The 22,767-nt window shown below is 42.2% G+C and overlaps 1 protein-coding gene across 6 annotated transcripts in view; it reads left to right on the top strand.

The window, feature by feature from the left end:
* The window catches only part of LOC116852035 (atrial natriuretic peptide receptor 1-like), a 115,369-nt gene that overhangs the window by 37,160 nt on the left and 55,442 nt on the right, over positions 1–22,767 (top strand). For 4 of the 6 annotated variants that reach the window (XM_032831994.1, XM_032831997.1, XM_032831998.1 and 1 more), the window contains 7 exons: positions 2,574–2,969; positions 10,908–10,952; positions 11,334–11,448; positions 15,787–16,121; positions 18,944–19,035; positions 19,294–19,432; positions 19,755–19,839. In XM_032831994.1, coding sequence (XP_032687885.1) covers positions 2,574–2,969; positions 10,908–10,952; positions 11,334–11,448; positions 15,787–16,121; positions 18,944–19,035; positions 19,294–19,432; positions 19,755–19,839 — 1,207 coding nt within the window. The remainder of the gene's footprint in view (positions 1–2,573; positions 2,970–10,907; positions 10,953–11,333; positions 11,449–15,786; positions 16,122–18,943; positions 19,036–19,293; positions 19,433–19,754; positions 19,840–22,767) is intronic. The other 2 variants (XM_032831995.1, XM_032832000.1) reach the window with 2 other exon arrangements.

Here is a 22,767-nt window from a genome sequence, read left to right as displayed (position 1 = left end):
GGTCGCTGGTGCACAGAGGCGGTACATTGCTTGCGGGCAAGCGCGCGGAATCGGGGATCGGGTTTAACGCGCTGTTGCGGGTTTCACCTCCAACAAATCAAGATGAAGAGCCCGCGACCAGCGCGATTAGAGGAAGTGAGCTTCTTTGTTGGGAAAACCCACGCTTGAACCTTCCGTTTGTACTGTGGCTATTTACAAGAAATGCTGTGCGACTTTATTTTGGTGCGGCACCAAATGGGAGTTAGAGCGATACGCGCGCGCCATATTTTTCCTTTCTTCCTGTCACAAATAACTACCCGGGCCTGTATTAACAGTTGGCATTTGAAACTTGTCTCGTGTAAGACGCTCAGATTTTTATTTAGAGTTAAATTCAAGCTTTTCAGATAAATTACGAGATATGTGATATTTATTTTTATAGTCGCAATTTAACTGAAAAACTCTCATCTGAGGAGTATGTAACGATGAAAAATGTAACTTTGCTAATTTTCATCAACAATATGATGTGCGCGCGAATTTATGTATGTGTTGGAGATGTTCAGTTGACCTGTTTAAAGTGGGATAACCTGCATGTTTAATATGTACATATATTCTATGCTGAAAGTTTAAATATTCATATTTAAAGGCCAATAAAAATGCCCAGGCCTAGATGCACCTGTCGATATTTTTACCTTACATCTTGAATTTTACTGGTAGTGTCTTCGCGACTTGGTTTATTTCGCCAGATGGCGACTTCACGCCAAAACGATTCGACGAGATCTTTTTGGTTATTTTTACAGAGTTAACGTCTGTGCTAATTGCACGGGTTTTCTGGCGATTAATGGGGTCGCTTCGACACACAGTGAAGAATAGACGCGCACGTTTTTTTCCGTTGAGCGAGTAACGATCTATTTAATTAGATAAAGCGGACGCGTTCTATTATCTCGGCGGGTACACACGTGTGCATGTTGCACGTGGCGCATTGTCTAGCCAACCACGGACGCGATATCGAGATTTTAATTGCGCGCGTATTCAAAACACACATTGCACACACACGATAGTGAGACGAACCGCGTCCCGGCTGCACCACGGAGGCTGCGACTTCCACGTGCGTTATTACGGACAACAGAAAAAATACAAGCGCGTTTCGCCGGATATTTGTCGTGCCATGTCTACAGAAATGGCGTTACCCTCGTCGCGTATCAGCTGTAGCGAGGACGTTTCGAGTTTAATTTCGTCGTCGCGAGCATGCCCCGAGAGAAGCGATCGACGTTTCCGTGATTGGTTCCAGCGCGCTACCTAGGCGTATTAATAGCAATTATTTGAAGCTTGTCTTACGTGAGACACTCAAATTTCAATTTAGAATTAAATCCAAGTTTTGAAATCGTATGACATACGAAATGTTACATTTGCAAACGTTATTCCATTAAAAAACACCCAACTGTAAGGCTCGTTATTAGTAATTGTTAACTGTAAGGCTCGTTATTAGTTACTTGAAACTTGTCTCATAAATTGGAAAATTTGAATTCAAGATCAGATTTGAATTCAGAGTTATATCTGAAGTTCTATCATATATGTGATATGACAGAATATTATATTTATAATCCCGAGAGGCAACTGAAAAATTCACATTTAAATCTAAAGTCAAATTTGAATACTTCACTTGAAACAAATTTCAACTATTAATACAGGCTTAAAGCCTAAAGCCTGTATTAACAGTTTTCGCCTGGAACTTGTCTCATATGAGACTTTAATTTAGAGTTAGATCCAAATTTTTTAGTTAAATTATGATATAATTACAGATAAGCGATACTTATCTGTAATCGCGCGACTCCACTGAAAAAATCTCATCTAACTCTGAATTCAAATTCGGGTATTTCATTTGAGACGAGTTTCAAGAAATAACTATTAATACGGACCTAAACTCAGATCTGAAAATCTCACTTAAAACAAATTTCAAGCAACAATTATTAACACGGCCCTAAGTATATCCGGTGAGCCACACTCGAGCGCGAAATATCCCGGTCTAATTTAATTAGTCACATGCACCTCTCCAATCAATATATCGATCGCCCGAGTGATCTATTCGTCGCGTCTTGCGCGACTAACATCTTCTGACTAAACAATGTACATCGTTATCGATGTACGGAAATCATACGGTCCTAATAGGATTATAAGCGTGGAGCCAATATTCGTCGTAAATTCAGATATTTGCGTTATCCACTTCGCATGCACGCATGCAACCTGATCAAGTGCGCGCGAGCGATGATTTGAACTCTACGCGCGATACACTCGACAGCAAGCATTGCGTGCACGATAAGTATGAGCGAGTGAAACGTAAAAACGTTAAACAATTGCGAAGAGTAATCGAGCGTCGGTATCGCGCGCGCGCCAAGCAATCGTAAGAGAGTAAAGAAACTCTCGACGCGAGATTTTCCACGGCCTCGAGATCTCGACCCAGTTTCAAACAAGGCGTGTTAAAACCTCCCGCCGTGACTTCACGCGCGATGGGCCTCCCGACTGACTCAGCGAAACCGACCAAGTATCGAAGTAAGCGCGATCAATTTGCGAACTTCTCTCTTCTTGCATCGCGACAGACGCCTTCCTGGGTCCCGTGTGCGACTATGTGATCGCACCTGTGGCCAGGTACGCGGGTGTCTGGAGTATACCGGTGCTGACGGCGGGCGCGCAAGCGGAGGCGTTCCGTCACAAGGGCGAGCATTATCCGACGTTAACCAGGATGATGGGCTCCCATCGTCTGGTGGGCGAGGCACTGAGACACATCCTGCGGCGTTTCGGATGGAAAATCGCCGGTCTGCTGTTCCACAATCACGCGATGGCTAGCAGCAGGGGCAATTCCGAGTGCCATTTCACGCTCGGCGCCGTTTTCACGGCGCTCAACCAGACGCCGGTGCACAAAAGCTTCAACCAGGAGACGACTACCGCCGAGGATTACAGGAATCTGCTGACTTTCGTCTCGAAATCCGCAAGGAGTAAGTCTCATTATTCGAATACATTGCGAAAGAAGAAATTAATTTAGAAAAGCGACCTTCCTCTTTCTCTTTCTCTTTCTCTCTCTTTCGTAAAAAATTCGTAACACACAATAAATGAATTTAAAATCGACTTTTACTTTTTTCTGCTTGAGCGCAACGGTACTGATTGAAATAGAACGGGTTAAATATTGTAAATTGAGGAGATAACATGATTTTCACTAAACAAATATGTTTTTGTGTTTATTCTTATTTGTTTTTTCTTTTTTTGCGTATTTTGGTCTTTGCTTTCTCTGCGTATTATTCTTTTATGTCAATTAATATTCGAATTATAAACCACTTCCAATAATTTATATATATATTTATTTATATATTATTTGTTTTTATTTTTATATTATATTTCTGTAATCTATGCGCTTGAGGGGATGATGTCTCAGAACGCACAATGAATAAAGCTTTCTCTCTCTCTTTTTCTCTCTCGCATCATCTATCGTATTGTAGGTGTTGCCGAGGAAGCGCCTTTGTCAGTTGACTCGTTTTTTCGCCGTGAGATTCCTTCGCGAAGCAAAGGAGAAAGCATTAAAGAAATTCGAAATATTAATATTTTCTTGGTGAATATGGAAGATGGGACCATTATTAGGTGTATGTAGGATGTAACAATGAGTTGCAAAACGGTTGTAAGACACCACGAAGTTGGGAGTTTTCATTAAACTGTCAAACTGAGTCGTTACTAACGGACTTGTGCGATAATAATATAATTAGTAATGCCAAATAACAATTAATAATGATATTAATAATAATTAATAATAACAATAATTAATATTATGATAAACTAGCCCGTCAATAATGACTCTCAATTTTAACACTTTGGTGAGACTTCATTGCATCTGAATCGTTTCGCACATACGAAAACGTGTGTGACGGAATGTCGGAAAATTATTTTCTTGCGTTAGAACGGAAATAGGATTTTTGCTATTCACGGGATTCATTCAAATGCGTATGTAAAGAATGTATGTCTCGAGGTACTACTCATATATATGATGAAATTCTTTGGAAATTCTTTCAAGAAGGCATTATTGTACTTTGGATAAATTTAGATTTTTCTTCTCTCTCTCTCTCTTTCTCTCTTTCTTTCTTTCGGATAATTACATAATTAAAATGATTTCCGTAATTTAATTATTCTATTTACTCCAATTTTCTGTTTGACAATAGTGTAATGTAACGAAGCACACCTCAAGTAGTTTCGGGTGTCGTCTTCCGCTTTGTGCGAACTTTGTGCTAAAATCAATCAGCTTTTACCGAAGTCGACATAGTGGACGTAGTATAATGCACGCCACTAGGCGGACGACATTACGACGTGAAATGGGGCTTGATAATGAACGCTGAACTTCAACGTCCTCATTTAATTGATAGCATTTATGAAGTTTGCCTCTACAAATGCGCTCTCGCCTTGATCACGTTTAACACTTGGAACTTGTTAAGCCAAGTTCGTACGCGTTATCCGAACGTCGCGTCCGCTAAATTTGCATTAACTGCTTTATCCCGCGGGTGTGATTGCCGAAAGACGTCCCGAGGAGTTTTCGCCGGTGAGCAAACTCACCAAGTCATTACGCTATGGTTACGGCATAATGAAATATTTCGCGCGTATCGTGGAAATTGAATACGCCGCGGGGTGTAACGAAGCGGAAAGTTCTTCTTCGCGTGTAATTAATTTATCGTGCTTCGCGTACCGGCGTGAGACGCCGCGATGACTCAGTTATGCCATAAATCCCGAGGCGCAAATCGAATTCATCCTCTCTCCTACGCACGACACCTTCCGCCGTGTATCGCGTAGGTGATTCTTACGAATTCGGTGCAGCGTCTTGAGAACGGCACTCGTTTCTCGTTTTCCGTCGCTCTCGACGTCCCTGAGTCGTTAAATCGCATTACAGAGACGTTTACGGTAGACTTATCTTCAATAGATGAAACAGGCTGCAGAGAGTGTGTCTCTTCAATCTGATGCTATCTGCAACGGCTTCTGCGACTTCCGCGAGATAAGATGTAGATATTTTCGACCCAGTTACTTGATAACGTTACGGATTTATTGGCCACGATTATGAATTTCAAGTTTTCACTTCTTCCTTACGAGCGAGATCATTCTCGAATGCATCCGACTGATATTTATGACACTTTCAGAAAAACCGATTTAAAAGTTTGATATTTGATATTTTTTAATAAAAACTTTACGTGATATATCATCCGAGGAACATCTCTTTGTAGACGAGATTAAGAGCGTACAGGAGACCAGTGTTGGACTTGAAGAAGAAGTTCTGGTTTATATAGCCGGAAAATAAGGGGTTCTTACAAAATTTTTCCAAGAAAAATGAATAAAGATACTAATATGGAGTTTTGTTATTTATCAGTGTTTTAAGGACAATTTATCATTATTTTAGATATAAAAAAGTTACTTAAAAGTTTCTTTGAGCTGTAAGAATCTCTTCTTAATCAATGAAGATTTCCTTTGATTAAATAATCGGCTCAAATCAATAATGAAAATTAATCATTCGTTATGTATGTAATAAGTCACGAATAATTTCATCCGATCAATAAAATTAATTAGTAATCAGTATATGATCAATTACAGCAAAGTTGGTTAGTAATTAATTTCATCAATCGAAGAAATTATTTGTGCGACGTGATATATAACTATCGATTAATTCGGATGATTGACTTGCCGATTATATCAGTTAAAGAAAATTTTAATCGATTAATGGCCAACACCAAAGGTGAGAGTGTACGACTAACGTATCCTGTAACTTCAATTTTTCACGGATAGAAAGCCTTCGTAACTACTGTCGTCAAACAACTATTATCGATATAGTGAATCGCAGTGGCCGATCGCGAGGGACGACGACCGAAGCACTATCGTGAGGTATTTGATTGTGAGCGCTCGAAATCGCTCGACACCGTGCAATTTTCGAGAATTTGACATTAACCGGAGAACGCAGCGCTCTCCACAAGCGTCGTCACCAATCCATGCTAAATTACTGGCAGATGCCACGAATTGCCGGTCGATCGGCATTCTTCCGCTTTTGTTGAAAAGGAAGCTTCAAACTTCTCTTATCGGATTCTTGCCGTCCGCCCTCGAGTCTTTCACGATATAAAGATTCGCGTCTCGTTGAATCCTCACGTGATTGCGCCGAAAATAGCCGGGACAACAAAAATGGGCCCGAGATAACAGGATATCTCTGATTCTCGTGTCGAACGTGGCCAGTTAATCTAGACGCTCTGCTCGAAACCGTGTCTATTCTTGGCATCGCTAATCTTCCGGCTTATCGATGTGAAAACGATATTAACGTCGATTTCGAATGTGTGTCGCGATATATCGTCCGTCGCGCGGCGAGAACGGCCGCACCGCGCTGCATGAGTTCTATTCTACAATAGTTGTTTCCTAAGCCTTATGCTTTGGAGCAATTATACCGGCTCTAAACCTCAAGTCCTGAGCTTCAAAAGATGGGAGTTGGCCAACTCGCTTAAGGCTTAGGGATTGGGGCAGCGCGGGAAACGCTCAAGGTCGGAAATACATCATAATTTAAAGCTTAAAGCTTAGGGTTTGAAATACCTATTGCGGAATGGGACTAACTCTTCTGTTACATTGCATTCTTCAAATCACCTTGCCGCGCGACCGCAACCACTATCGATGATGAACAGACATCACAAGATCGCCCTCTACTCTTAGCGCGGTCACGTTATCGTGCCGGAAGCGGCAAATTACACGGCAGGTTTACGCTTAATGGCACTCGAGAACGACTATCTTAAGAACCGCGTGACTAGGGCGAGCGGCGGCGGGGGCGAGGAACGAGGCAGAAAGGAGAAGTAAGAAGATTCGATCTATGTGATAATGAGGCTATTCCCCGCTATGCGGACGCGTCATGTAACATCGATCTGGCCATTTTGGTCGCGTCGGCGCCTCCGACACACACCGCCGATTCGTGCACGTTCGTCTCGCGAGAACTCGGTTGCTTTTTACCGTCTCGCCGGGATTTTCGAGCGATGTAACTCGCGACGCTCTCGACAGCTCGATCGTTTATCACGCCATTCTCGTGCCCCCGTGAATCGCACCTGAGACTCTTGCGGATCGATTTTTATCGCGGCTGACTCGGCGATTGTTTAATCGGGCCTCCACTTACCTCGTCGAGCGGTGAACTTTCTTTATCTTGATTTTTTCCCAATCTCCTCCCCCTCCTGCCTGGATCTGGAGGGGATCGAAAAAGTTGTGATGAAAAGTTCGCCCTCCACCAGACTTGGGCGCGCTACGGTAATGATACTCTCGACTAATCGAGAGCGCACAGCCGCGGCAAACGAGGAAATCTGGCTGGCAGGCGCGCATCGACATCTTTATGCCCGGATTACGATATGCGGCCGCATAATCGGGCGAACTTTAGCCCTTGTGATGATCACATTTTGTGACGATGGCTCTAGTTGGCCGTCGTCGGCGATACGCGCGGCGGCGTTAAGTATAAACGACGAGCAACTCTGATGAGAATCAGAGTAGAATCGACCTATGTTGTAATAGCGCAACGATATCGTTTCGCGCAATGCATTCCCAATGAGCTATCGAAATAATATGTGTCGTTTGAAATAACGCATTAATATGACAGTATGCGCGAGGTATGTGATGAATAAATAACGGCGTATGCGCGCGTAAATTTATTACCCGACGATGTATCAAATTAATGGAATGCTTCATCGCGTATTCGCGATGCGGAATGCGCGCGGAATGTATCGACAATAAACGGCATATCGGCAAATTGGGAGAGCGGAGAACAGGAAAGAGAGTTTTGTATTGTGTTGAAAACTGCAGCGGCATTGAGAAAGAAACACTGTCGTCGATAGCTTCCGTCACAAACAGCTTGTTGGATCCCTCGAAAGATCGTTTTGACTTTTAACAGATGGTGTCGCACACATGTGAATGCAGGCATGATAATATCGATAATATTCTGTTGCCAATACTTTGACGAGAGATTATTGATGACTGCGATTTGACTGGTTGATGAATAATTTCTTTCTATTGGATGCAACAGTTAGAAAATTTTGATTTTATTCTTGGCCAAATCCTCATATATATGGCCTCGAGAAATGTATATGGCAAGAGAATGGTGTCGAGAACCAAGAGGAAAATATTTCGCTATATATAAACAGGCTCTCAAAGCGTGCAATTTAAATGGAAAACAAATAAGACAAGAAAAGATCGAATGTGGATGTTGGCGCACAGAAGGAAACAATATAGCGCACATATAAATCTGGTCATACTAGACAGATTCAACAGTGAAATACTGATTATGTGGTTGCTGTAACCACAGAGCAATTGTTGAGTTGCGGTGACGGTGTCTCGTTGCTTCAACCAGAGTGTATGCACGGTAAATGTCAGTTCAACCGATTTCTGATTGCCACAATCGGATGACACGCAACTATTACACTGATGTAGATGATGTACTAATGTAACTGAGTCATATCAACATCATGCAAAAATAATCAGGGTGATACAACTATGCAACTCGCAATAATTGCAATCTTTGGTTACGTACACCGTATCTTTTTTGTCAAATATTTAAATTATTGGAGGACAGCACAATATTTGACAGTGTTAATGTACGCGCCGAATATTTTTTCAGATTTACAAAGAGTACGTGGTAAATCTACCTTCTTCGTGTTAAATCGACCTCGAATTTCAGTTATTAATATTTATGTTAATTAACTGCTCTTATTACTCCATTATAATTATTTGTATTATGAATTTTTTTATTTATTTTTTAATGTTACGAAAAATATTGTCTCAGACAAGAGCCACCTGAACATGAAGTTTCTCCTGCTTGCCTAAATATTTGAACACCCAAAAACAGGCACTCTAGTTGCATATTCTTCCAAGCAAAAACTCTTCCCGAAAGAGTATCCTTCTTCTACTGAAGAGGAATAATATTATGCTTAGAAAATTTTCTTTTTGATTTTCTTTTAGAGGATTCCACTAAGAACGAAATTACATTTTCTTTTGGGTGAACGAAATAAAATTGGACTCAAAATTTGAATCAAGCTTTTCGATTAATCTCCCCCCCCCCAACACGGTTTTTTTATAATTAGATTGCTTGTCAAAAATTATTTTAAAAGACACCTCAACCGTCTCCTTTGATTATACTTGGAAATCGATCAACTGAACGAAAGGAGAGCTAAATTCGATCCAATTTAGGACGAAAATCTGGAAAGAGGCTAATCTCGTAATTCAACACGACGTGTTGATAGACTACGGAATTTTCTGGATTCATTAATTTTCATCAAGATGTCTGCGCGCCGAATTATATTCTGATGAGTCCAGGCTCGGTGAGACGCGTACGCGCGTTGCGCCAATTAACAGCGCGCATTCGACTCGTCGTAAAAGCTGGATTACGACTTTGCTCGGGTAAATGTTTATATCTCGCTCGGCGTGTTGCGGTGCAACGATACGGACAGCCGCGGAAAATGCAATGCTCGTGTATGTTGTTCTTGAGACGCCCGCGTGTGGATATTCTAATTATTCTTGAGCCTACGTTTGTTTCTTACGAGTGTCTAATTGTGTGATAATGTCAGACAATTTTTATACGTGAGTTATTCAAAGGATCAATAAGTAAACTGTTCTTCTCTGTAAAAAATGCAAGTAGTCACTGAAACTATACATAAATCTGAACGCGGATTTCTTCTCGTGCCATTGTAGAGCATTAAAATGTGCTCCAGAACGACGAAGAGCGGATCTCAATTATCTCCGACTTACGTAGCCGTACAATAAATTGCTCACGATACACTTAAGTATCACTCCTTCTCGCAATATAGCAAAAGAGAAATCACTTGCTCTAGAAGAGACCCGCGAGCGCAGGAAGGAAAGGAAATAACTGCAGAAACTGCCCTCGCGTGATCTCGAGTTTAACGAGAGAGAGTACACGTTTATATTTTCTTCACGTTACTTCTTTCTTTTTTCCTTCGTTCCTCGCGCAATATTCTCCGCTTATATGAAATTCGGGCTAGGGTTTACGAGTCGGGATATGCAGGTGGAAATGAAACGCGCGCGAACCGCCTGCGGTTTATAGAAGATTTTCCGGATTTGCGGCGGATTTTATAGCCTGCGCATACGTCGGCACGACACGGTGACTTATCTGGGCGATACTTTCAACACGTGGCAAAGTTCACTGTGACGACGACGACGAGGAGATAGGTTCTTGAACGGATAAGATCCGCATGCGAAAGCGGGCCGGCGAGGTAGGGAGTGACTTTGAAGCATCGGCCGCGAGAGCAAGTATTCCGCTGTGAAGCCAAGTGCTGAGCGAAATTTCTCTGTTCTCCCTTTCTCGTCGATTTGTACACATTCATCTGACTTCATGCATTGGGCACGCGTTAAGCCGGGATAAAGATGTCGAAGCGGGATACACGCGAGGATGATGATTATAGATCGCTGAGGTTACACGCAGCATAATCGCGGCGTTGCTTATCGTGCGCAGCTAGACATAATTGTCAGAATTGTCGAAGCGGTGGCCGCGCCAATACAAAGATAAATGTCAATATATGTGCCATCTGCCCGGTCTCTTTTAATCATCGAACGCCAAGTGAAGCCAAGTGCTGAGTGAAATTTCTTTATTCTCCCTTTCTCGTCGATTTGTACATATCGAGCGGACTTCCGCATTGGGCACGCGTTAAGCCGGGATAAAGATGTCGAAGCGGGATACACGCGAGGATGATGATTATAGATCGCTGAGGTTACACGCAGCATAATCGCGGCGTTGCTTATCGTGTGCAGCTAGACATAATTGTCAGAATTGTCGAAGTGGTGGCCGTGCCAGTACGAAGATAAATGTCAATATACGTGCCATCTGTCCGGCACTTTAATCTTTTTTAATCGTCGAACGCGCTTCACCGTTTCTCTTTTTCTGTTTCTTCCAGTAGGGCAAGCACATCGGCGGATAATTACCCGTAAGTCAATCGCCGGTAAGTGACAATCGCGTTTTTCAGTGCGAAAAACGATACACAAGCGGAGATAAGCGGTTCAAGTTTGTCGATTAAAGAAATGCGACGCTCGCTGCAGTTACGGCACAGGCGACTATTTCTGCCTTGATTAGTGGGAATCAAATGGACACATACACGCGTCGCATCTGCATGTAGTAGGCTGCAGATGTAATTAAGTCGAGCCCATATCGCATAAAGCGCTCCGCGCGGCCGCAATAATATTTATATAGATCTTGGTGTACTCTTTCCCTCTGCGCCCCCACTCCCCTCTCCCCGCCCCAAGTCACACGCACTTTCCGCTCTCATACCGCACCCACACACCGACACATAGGCGAGAAATCGTTTTTTCTCCTTTTATTTCAGTCGTAGTGATGTGCGCTAATTCAACGACCATCCGGGAAATATTGCTGGCTGCCGAGGAGCTCGGGATGGTGGACTCGGGGGAGTACGTGTTCTTCTCCATAGAGCTCTCCTCTAGGTGAGTAGAGTAAACTTGGACTTTCCACTGTTGCGAGAAGTAATTGCGTGTGTTATCCGTTATGGCGCGAATGGGAGGATGTTGCGAAAGTTTTTCGCGTCGAATGAAGAGCGGTAATAAACACGCGCGAACGAGTGTCCGAATGCGCGAGGTAATTACATTGAAAAATAGTTTTCTTATCAGCAGACGCATTTGGTTGGGCGTTTCAGTTTCGTCATTAATTAATATTAGAGAGAGATAGCTGCCAAATAATTAGCAGAAAAAGTTTCTCATTCAGCTGAAGCGATTAAATGGTTTGGCGAATATAATACGAAATAATTTGACAATAATTAAGAAGTACAATTATATTGTTTAGTAATACTTACACATTTTGTGATAAATGTGCGAAACGATCAAATACGTCGACAATAATCGAACTATTTAGCAATTATTACTAAATCACTTGGTACTCTACATTTGCCAGACCAATCAAGTAGTTCAACTAAATGAAGAATTTGTTTTGCTGATTACTTCGTAGACTGCTGTGAACTGTTGTCGTGTTCGAGTACCAATTACCAAGTGTCGCACTGAAAACTCAACCAAATGCATTCGTTAATTACATCGCCAGACTTTTCCTTCGGTGCGTCGGACATAAATTTCGAGCGATATCGTACTTAATTTAACGACGTGATTGTGAATTCGGGCTCGTTATTCGGGAAAGTTTGCGCCGTGTAATGGCGCGCGAGGGATTATACAAAAGCGAGTTATATAGCTGCGCGAAATCCGTGGGTCGCATGTCAAAACTCTGGGGCGTAAGCAAGGTGCCTGTACAATAGCGCGTATGGCCGGGGCACTAAAGCCATTTTATAATTGAAACGAATGTGTAGCCGCTGCAACATGGCGCGACCCCGTGCAGAAGGAAAATTGGCATGAAATACGTCGCACTCATCCCTGTCTTCGGCGACTGCGCGAGGGCGCGCGAGAGAGGAAACGAGAGGCGAACAGAAAGGGATTAAAATTGGATCCGACAATGCTGAACGCGTCTTTGTGGTGGTCTAGAATGCTCGTTTCACGTAGAACATGATTGTTTTCCTGTCTACGGAATATTGCGGCGTATTACGCTGAATCATGAGTGACTTTCTTGCGTCGGAAGATTTATTCTCGCCCGGGAGCCTGTAATTTATACGCGGTAAAGGGCTACTCGACCACGTTCTCCAATGTTTTTCCCCAGCGATCGCAGACGTTACACGGTACATCTCGACGTTGATTCAATCATTTGGGTCAAACAGATAGCAAGTTCGGAAGCGCAGCGTTTCCGCGATTAGTTCAACGTGTTTAGAATAATACACTAATGTTGGTATATTGAGCACGATGTATATCATATAGCCAGAAAGTCGGACAACGCCGTATTCGCCTCGCTGGAGGCTCGCGCGCGCCTTAATCCATTATCCACGCTTTGCAATGGACCAAATTCGGGTCCATTAGGGTTATCGACTTAATTTACTCGTCGTTTTTGCGCGGTCGTTTCGCGTTAGATCGCGAGGCAGTTTGTTGGCGGCACATTCGACTCATCGATCCTGGATAAACTGTGTTTACGTACCTATCATGCCGTGTGTACAAAGGGCCGGGTATTGTGCAATCACGTTATTTAACGAGGCCTTGAAGAGCGTCGCCCCGGGAAATTGCTAATCCCAGGACGTCGTGCGCGTAATACGTGATTCCACACGGTCGTAAGTTTCTTACGATCGCGTTTTCGAGCGCGTTCGTTCCCGTTTCTATGGACGACGTTATCCACCGCCGACGGCTCTGTATCCGCAGCCGGAATCGCAATGGAATAGCTGGAGGATCTTGAATTTTAACGATCCCGACGGTACACTTCGCGCATTATAGCGGTTCGTTACGTTTTATCATAGAGCGATGTAAATGGTCGCTTCTGGTAAACAAGACTGTTATTATTACTGGATATTCCCTTGGATAATTTCGCTCATTTCTCTCTCCCTCTTCCCCTCTTTCTCTCTCTTTTCTCCCTCTCTCTCTCTCTCTCTCTGTTTCCCTCTCTATCTCTCGTTAATAAAGCGCATTGTGCCATTTCAGGTCGAGTGAAATTCAACCCATGATATCGGAAACCTCAAACCGCGATCCTTCATTTAGATTATCGAGTCGGGATATAGACATTCGTGTATCTATTATTGGTATTTGCACAAAACTATCGACATCGTCGGACAGAAGAGGGATCAGCCGACGAGCGCAAACTTCCGCGCGCGAATTTGGGTTCCGGACGACAACGAGATCCGACTCGACTCGAGATTGAAAGGAACACGGAGCGCGAAATACGAGAAAGTAGTTTAACTATGTCCTACCTCGATATAGACAGCCGGGCCGAGTGACTTGAATGGTAATTGGAATTTTCATTCAATTCAGTCCCAGTTGGCCAGCCTTCCGATAACAACCAGCCCGTCGCGGATGACGGACACAAAGTACATCTTTTTAAGTTGCGTTCATTAAGCAAAGAGCCGGCTACCATTTCCCGGCGAGCTTCCATCCTTTTGTACAATCGAGTCTTCGACGTTCCCGGCGCCGAGTGGAACGTCGAGTTATCCGTAGAATGCTTCGAATTTTTGTCGAATTTCCGCGCGAGATTGATTTAAAATTACGCTGGATTTATTCGCTCGACTTAAATCCGGAAGTGAGCGTGTAGGATGGCGCGGGACAAAAGATAAACACGTCGATGAAGACGCTCACGGCGCTGCCGCTGCGATGATCTTCCGGTAACATTATCTTAGTTAATCGCGTAAAAAGAGAGAGAGAGAGAGAGAGAGAGAGAGAGAGAGAGGGGGGGAGAGACAGAGATACAGATAGAAAGACTTTAGCTTCTCCAGGTAAACTTTCGTCCTTTTATAACCTGAGTCTTCGATTCCTTACATTCGTTAAGTTGGGGCGTATTTTATACGTCCCAATTATATCGTAACGATCGGTCGTCGTAAAGTAAAGGTTACGATCTCGGGCTATGGTGCGAGCCTGCTGCCAAAAAACTGTTCGCGATCGCGCCATACTTCAATAACTCATATCTCACCGAAACATAAAAAGAACGTGTCGGTGGAAATAGCTTTAGTAGTAGATGTACACAGAGGAAATGTTGCAACAAAAATTACGAACAAATTTTATAATCTTGAACAGAATTAAGAACTGAACAAGAATTATAACTGGAATTACTATCCAGACAGAGCACAAATTACTAAAAGATATCCTTAAAGACATCTGAAAAAGACATTTAAGAGAGATAGTCTTTAAGACATCTCTTAGTAGAGTTATGTTATTCGGGTATACATTTATTGAAAAATATAGCGTACGTTTTTACTACAAAACTGTTATAATTACTTAAATGTATTTCCTTGTATAATACATATAATCGTATATTCGATAGATTGTTAAATTTGCTATTTCTATGGTAATTTATAAGTGGAAAAAAAGTTTAATTTGGAAAGTTTGAAGTTGGATTAACCAATTTCTGATGAAAAGTATGAACGAATTCTGTTTGAAGTTCCTAAACACTCGCCGCAGCCATGTTGGATTGCGACCTCAGAGGCGAAAAATGACGCGCTAAAAATTCTTGCGTCTATTTCCAAATAAACGAATATTTGTATGAAAGAATACTTATAGTTAATAAACAGCCGTAAAAGAAACGTGGAAAAATGGCGAGAAAAGGTAGGTGAAGAGGAAGGTAGTTGTCACGTTAATTTTACGGCTATTTATTGACTGTCAAAGATGAAGGGTAATTTTCGCAGCATTTTACAAGTGCACTTAATAGATCAGAAATGTTCTTTCACACAAAACATTTTCACTTGGAAATGGCACGCAAAAATCTTGGACATATATTTTCTCGTTTCGGACGTTATCGATCAAGAATTCCGCGGCGAGTATTCAAGTAGAGTATTTAAGGAGCCTTAAATGAACTGAAAATCTTGATAATTCAGACCAAATTCTGATAACTTTAATCGTAACTTCTGAATTGTTCATACTTCATCAGAAAATTGGCTCATCTAATCAAACGTTTCTTTTTGTGCACCGCAATACGTCAGTGTAGTTCAGCTTTGCAAAAAACATTGTAAAGTGAGATATAATCTTAACGTAATTTTAACCACGATATTTTCTCTGTGTATCTATACTTCATCTTCCTTTGAATTTAATATTTCGAGAGAAACGTCAAAATTTTCCGCGCTCAATCCGCTGTTGGATTCTCGACATAAAGCTGCATTATTGCGTTGTCAACGTCGCTCAGCCGTCGAATCCGTTTTCTTTGGAAACGTCGTGCGTCTTTAGAAGCTTTTATCCGACAAAATCGGCGTCGGTGTGTTTCAGCGACAACAATTCCAAAGAACCGTGGAGGGTCGAAGACGACACCGACGAGAGAAACGAGAAAGCCCGAAAGGCTTATCAGGCCTTGCTCACGGTGACGGCGCGTACGCCCGACAACATGGAGTACCTCAACTTCTCGCGCGAGGTTAAATCCTTGGCGCAGAGCAAATACAACTTCACCTTTGGTAACAGCTCAGTCTCCACCTTCGTGACGGCGTTTTACGATGCCGTGCTGCTTTATGCCCTCGCCCTTAAGGAGAGCCTACCGAAGAAGGCGGGTGAGGTCAACTTAGACGGCGGTAATCTGACCCGGAGAATGTGGGGAAAGAGTTTCAAGGGTAAACTTTAGCCTCTCCCCTTAATCCTCGCCTACATGTCCGAGATCTCGTGCCGGCGGAAATGACGCCAAGAGGAACGTCGGAATCGATGGGACACGACTATCTCCCGTGTAGAATTTTCTGCGTCTCACGTAGATCGTACTCTCTTAAAGTAAATCAGTGAATAGTCACTGATATCAGTTATAAGTATAGCACTGAGCAGTTTCAATGCTGTACTTATAGCAGCAAATCAGTGTATATTTACTGCTTTCAATGATGTTTCACTGATTTACTTTAAAAAAGTATCTCTCGATGGTGTCGGATCGGTGTCAATCGCGTTACGATTAATCGTGGGATATTTATGGAAATCTCAAGAGTAGTATCGAGCGGAATATTTCACGTCGTCGTGTATTTGTTGAAAATGTCACGGAACGGCGCGCGGAGCACCGTTAGAAACGATCCTTGAATTGTTTAGGGAACTTGATACTTTTATCGGAAGGGAAATCGGAGGGGAAAATAATGCGTTTCCTCGCCGGTATTTATCCGCCATTGCATCGCGCTGACGATGCGTTCGCTCGTGAATCCCGATCGACAAACTGATACTCGAATTTATACAATGAAAGGGGCGACTGGTGTTTCTGTCGCACGCCAAGAGTCAGGAGTGCTCTTGTTAATTAGATGTATTTCGGCCGGAACGGCCAAATAATTGATTATATCGGCGTATCAGCATCACTCACGGAAAGCTGCTACTGACACCAGCGCAACCCTCCCGGCTCTTATACCAGGTTGTTCAAATATAAACGTGATCCTCTAATTTTCCGATCAACTGACGAATATTTTATAATGTTGGTCATAGTCTGAGCTATTCTTTAATATCATTCACTTAGAACAATGTTTTGCTGCTCCAGGCAAAATTCAGAAATATCATAGAGTTAAAATTTATCGCTGTTTCTTGTATCTGCTCGAAATTGTCTTTGTGGTATGTAGAATTTATAAAATCAACCGAAATTACGGAAGGCTTAAAAAGCAGTTTATAAGCGACCGCTTATAAACGACCGTTTTTCAAGATTTCAAGTCTTTAAGTGGTGTGATTTATTTGGACAAAGACATTATTTAAAAGTTATTCAAAATGTGTAAAACTAGGTATGTATTCAACTCAACAATCTTCTTCGAAAAGGATACAAAGGAATTTCCAGAAATTTGGGACAAATGTCTCGAACTTCTGAGGGGATATGTAGAATAATAGGTATAATATTTTTAAATAAATGTTTTTTATACAATTTAATCGTAGAACACTAAATACGTAAAATTTATCAAACTTTTTAAGTGTAAATTCAAATTTACAATATACTCTTTGTTTCCTGTATTTTTCTTTTTATCTTTTTCTAGCTTAAACTTTTAAATTTTAGCCAGAAAAAATAGTGATTAAGAAACAGGAAGTAAATAGCACATTGAACATAGCAAATAGTATATCAAACTTTACCGTTCTTAGAAAGATGTGTTTTGTTTTTCTATTATAACTTTTTTCAACTTTATTGAATACAATATGCAAAAACATTAGTAGATTCATATTCCTTGATATTTTTTACACCGATTAAAAGAAAAAGGATTGAATTTCGATTGATTTAGAAATTATCAGCAGATGAAAATGCACTGGATAAAATTTACTCATGTTTAAGATTTATATAATTTTTTTATATTTAGGGTTCTAGGGTTCTCAAAAATCAATCTCATTAATATTTGAACAAACTAGTAACTAATGGATCGACTTATATACGCTATCATTTGCTCTTCCTTCTCTCGCCCGCATCTTATCCTGATTGGCTCGCGATAGTTTCAATTTAAAGTTTTATGTGCTATTACGCGATCCTGCGCGCGATTACTTAAATTTCCGTAAATTTTTCGGGCATGGATCTGTCTGATGTTTCTCGAAATACTTTAGCGATTTTGTCCCGGACGATTCTCGCAACCAGCTGCGCTTTTCTCGTGTCGTGTTTTGCGCTATTTCGTCCTGTCTGCGATTCTTGATTTTCCCTGGGAAAGCTTATAGTCGATAGCTGACATCAACGAAATGTTAGATCGTCAGTTTTCTTTGTATTCCAATCTCGTCTCGTGCTTCTCGCCCCATCGTGTCTTGCGTGTATTCTCGCGGAGTGTTGCACTTTTACAGGTCGTCTCGAATTATAGCTATCGTCCGCGCGAAATTTTTCCATCTCGTGAAGCGACATTTTTAGAGAACAAAGAATCGCGTAATCGCACGTCGACGTTGCCGATAAGCTTTTGATTTTTCGATATTAAAACTCACTGGTTGACACCGCTAATCTGTAATGATAATTCGCGTATGTATGATTAGGATAAAAGTGTCAATGTCTGGACACGTACTTAATTTTGGACATTCTTATCATTTTGGTTTTTAAATACGAATATTTAAGTTTTTATTATATAAGTTGTAGGGGCAGTTATCACAATCGTACCTCATCGATTTCTTTATTATTATTGGATAGGAATGGCATATCTAACGGTAAGAACTAAAAAATAAATAAGCAATGAGAAATGTAAACAAAAAATATTCAGATCATGTCTTATTTTATGTGTGCTATGAATATTTCAGGATTGATAAGATATGATATTAGGAACTAGTACGATATCGGCAAGTCTCTCTTATATATATATATATATATATATATATATATATATATATATATATATATATGTTGAATATATACATGTATACTATGATGAAGGCTTAAATACTCGTATTTAAAGACCTAAACGATAAAAATGTCTAGGATTAAGTACGCGTCCGGGGACTAGTACTTTTACCTTAATTAATTTAATTTCAGGAATAACCGGAGACGTAAACATCGATGAGAACGGCGACAGGATCGCGGATTACTCTCTGTTGGACATGGATCCGGAAACTTCTAAATTCGAGGTAAGACGTCTCTGCGTCTCGTCGAGGAAATGATGTAACATTATCTGATTATCTTATTGACGAGCTGGGACGCAATTCAACCTCCGACGCACGGTATTAACGTGTTTAGTGTGTCGAGCTAAGATCGAACATGAGCCATCTCTCACAGTCATTATTATCTATTCGTGTGCGTCGTTTCGCTCTCTAATAACGTATTCGCGAATTCGCTCCTCGCTCCAGCGCTGCTCACCTCACAACATATGGAACGTTTGTCCGCAGATCGTGGCTAATTATTACGGCGCGAATAAAACGCTGGAGTACATCCCTGGGAAGCAAATTCACTGGGCTGGTGGACGTCTAGGACCGCCTCCGGATACGCCTACTTGTGGATTTGACGGCTCGTTATGTCCTGATAATTGTGAGTTGGTAATATTTTTCTTCTCTCACGCGCGCGCGAGCACACACACATACACACATTCGTGCACACAAAGAAGCGCTCGGTCGATTGCGCGATTATAATCAGATATCCGTGTTTCATGTGAGCATTGATTGCCGTTTGTTAATATCGCTCAACAATCAGCCAGATCGCCGGAGGTTTCGAACATTCCTGCGAGAGCCTTCTTTGCGCGCGCTTGTAATGACAATTTCAAATTCTCGCAGCATGCGAAACACTACGACGCGCTGGCTCGAAGAGAAAAGCTACAGTATTTTCGTTCATTTAAATGACTAATGTTCGACAGCTCTCCCGGGATACGCCATTGTCTCCATTGTATCGATGAGCTCCGTCGTGCTCGCTTTCATCATTGGCTCGGTGTTTGTTTATCGGTAAGTGCAACTTGCTCTCCAAAATGCTTTCGCGCGTCTCTTTACTGTGCGTGCTCATCGGTGTTTGCTCGCTGACGGGATACAGGCGACAGCCGTTAATCGCCGTGAATTTCCGAAATAACGAGGAACAGGTACCAAAACAATTAAACCCTACACTTGGCCAAAGGAGGGAAGAAGGATGTCACGTGCGGAGTCACGGGGTTATCACGTATACTCGGATAAAGACCGGCGTCTAACGATTTTCATCTCGAGCAGCGCCGACCGCGCGTCCTTGGTGTAAATTATATGATGGCTTAATGTGCCACTCTTGCTTTAATCGGGCAGAATTAGCGAAATTGTTACCCACTGTGGGCATTATTCCCCACTCTTTATTGGACGCGTAGCAGCCTACGCTCCGACGAATACATTAATTCACCGAAATGTTTCGCGAGGGACGAGCGATATTTGCGCGAATTAAATCAACCGCTGATGCTTGATGAAACCGAGTTAAATTGAAAGCAATTCGTGCTTTCGGGACGCGTTTAGCGCCCGTCGAGGCCGCGGTGTCTTAATTAGCATAAATTGGCGATTAGAGATTTAAAAGATGTTCTTTCTGCCTTTCTTTCTCCTTCCTTACTTTAATCTCGCTTCGCTTCGTAGCGAAGATGTAATCTCGATAACCTCCCAGGCACACTCGCTAAGTGCACATATACATGTCGAGGACGTGTAGTTGCAGCTTCTCGGCTTTCTCAAGTACGTAAGGTTGAAAGGGAGCGAAGGAGGGGAAGGCTGAAGAGGAAGGTGAAGCGACGAGTGGACGAGGCGGCCGAGGCGGGATACTTATCCACGGTGAAATTTCTCGGACGCTGCGGGTTAATCGATTTATATCGTCTGTCGGCTCCGTGTTACGCGATCGCGCCGAGTGTCTCTTTGTGTCTCTTCGTCCCGCTTTTTTCCCTTCGGTCCCAGTTCGTTGGCCGCACGAGGGCGTTTTCCGTAGCCGTTTCGCTGCGAATTATTTTCTACTATTTCGCGAACAGACGTTATCAATTACGCGGCATTACCACACGATCTTAAACTTGTCGATTACGCGAAAAGAAACACCAGACAGATAATGCAATGCGTCTGTGTAAATTAGGACGCATCCGGACGATCCTGCCGTCGTAATTGTTATCGCCGTCCTTCGATCCCGGTCTTATCCTCGGAATTTACTGCACAGCTCGTTACATTATAACTCGGCTTTACGTATCTGGCCGCGGGACCTTAATCGGAGATGCGATAGAGAGCGCGAATGCACTGTTTTACAACCCGCTTTTAGGGTGCATTAAAATCCCTCTGCCGCGACGAAGGGACTCGTCGATCCGAAGCGACGACTCGTGGATCGCTTCGATCGCTCTGATCGCTCTCTAAGAGCTTTCCGCGATATATCTGCGGAGACTCTTCCGTTCAAGTTTTTGTCATCGGGATCGATCTTCGATCACCAACCCGATAACAACTTGCGAATGAAGTTATAATATTTGTGTTTCCCTACCGAGGTCAATCCAATTTACGTGACATTATTGAGAGCGTTGCACGAGTATCATGATAAATTGATTTTATATCTCGCGGAACGTGTATGGGTTGCGGCGTAATGACGGTCTTTCGAAGGATCGGGGGCGAGGGATCAAATCAGCTGCGCTTATCCAGCTCGCGTCGGTCTATCGCTCTTCGTGCAGAAAGCGCTCCTTCAAGTACAGCTGCACGGGAACAAAATTTTAGTTCGTGCCATTGAATGGCGAGCAAACGAAAAACACGCTGAGATGAGAAGTAATATCTCTATTGTTGCGACTGAGAACATTCGTCTGAACATTTGGTTGCATTGAAACTGAAAGCAGCAATCGGCTGAGTAGGAATCTTCCTATTCCTACAATCGAGTTTTTCATCTGATTTCCCAGGTAACAGAGAATTCAGTTTCACTAATGGAGTTTTTTTTATATGTACGTGCACAAGAAAAAAATTACAGTTTACGTAACTGAATGGAGACCAGATCAAAACCTAGTGAGAAATATCTGTTTTACTGTAACCGTAAACAAACGTCTGAACATTCAGCTGTATTAAAACTCGGTTGAGATAACTGAAAACTGAGTAGAAACCTTCTGTAGGAATCTTTCTGTTTTCACAACCGAGTTTCCCACCTAGTTCCCAGATAACAGAGAATTTAGTTATATCAATAAAGTTATTTTTTTCGTACATGCATAAGGAGAAGAAAATTTAGTTCACACAATTGAATAGGGACCAGACGAAAAACTCGCTGGCAAAAAATAGTATCTCTGTTACTGTGACTGTCAGCATTCGTTTGAACATTCAGCTGTATTAAAACTCGGTTGAGATAACTGAGAGCTGAATAGAAACCTCCTACGGGAATTTTTCTGTTGCCACAACCGAGTTTTTTATTTAGTTCCCAGGTAACAGAGAATTCAGTTATACTAATAGAGTTGTTTCTTTGTGTGTACGTGCACAAGGAAAAAAAATCAGCTTATGAAACTGAATGGAGATCAGACGAAAATCTTGCTGACGGGAAATATTTCTGTTTTACTGTGACCGTAAATGTATGTCTGAACGTTCAACTGCATTAAAACTGGATTGAGGTAACTGAGAGAGAACTATGTAGAAACCTCCTCCTACAGGAATCTCTCTGTTGCTACAATCGAGTTTCTTATTTGGTTTCCGAGTAACAGACAATTCAGTCACACTCATGGAATTGTTTCGTTTTCGTGTGTATGTGCACAAGAAAAATAATTGCAGTTAACGTAACTGAATGGGAACCGGACGAAAACCTCGCTGATGAGAAATATCTTTGTTTTACTGTGACCGTAAACACACGTTTCAACATTCAGCTGCATTAAAACTCGGTTGAGATAACAGAGAGAGAGAGAGAGAGAGAGAGAGAGAGAGAGAGAGAGAGAGAGA

Source organism: Odontomachus brunneus, unplaced genomic scaffold, assembly GCF_010583005.1.
Source record: "Odontomachus brunneus isolate Ranch 3 - 2012 unplaced genomic scaffold, Obru_v1 Obru_scaffold_200, whole genome shotgun sequence".
NCBI classification, from domain to species: domain Eukaryota; kingdom Metazoa; phylum Arthropoda; class Insecta; order Hymenoptera; family Formicidae; genus Odontomachus; species Odontomachus brunneus.
The sequence above is the reverse complement of the archived record's forward strand: the minus strand, read 5'-3'. Positions and strand labels throughout refer to the sequence as shown.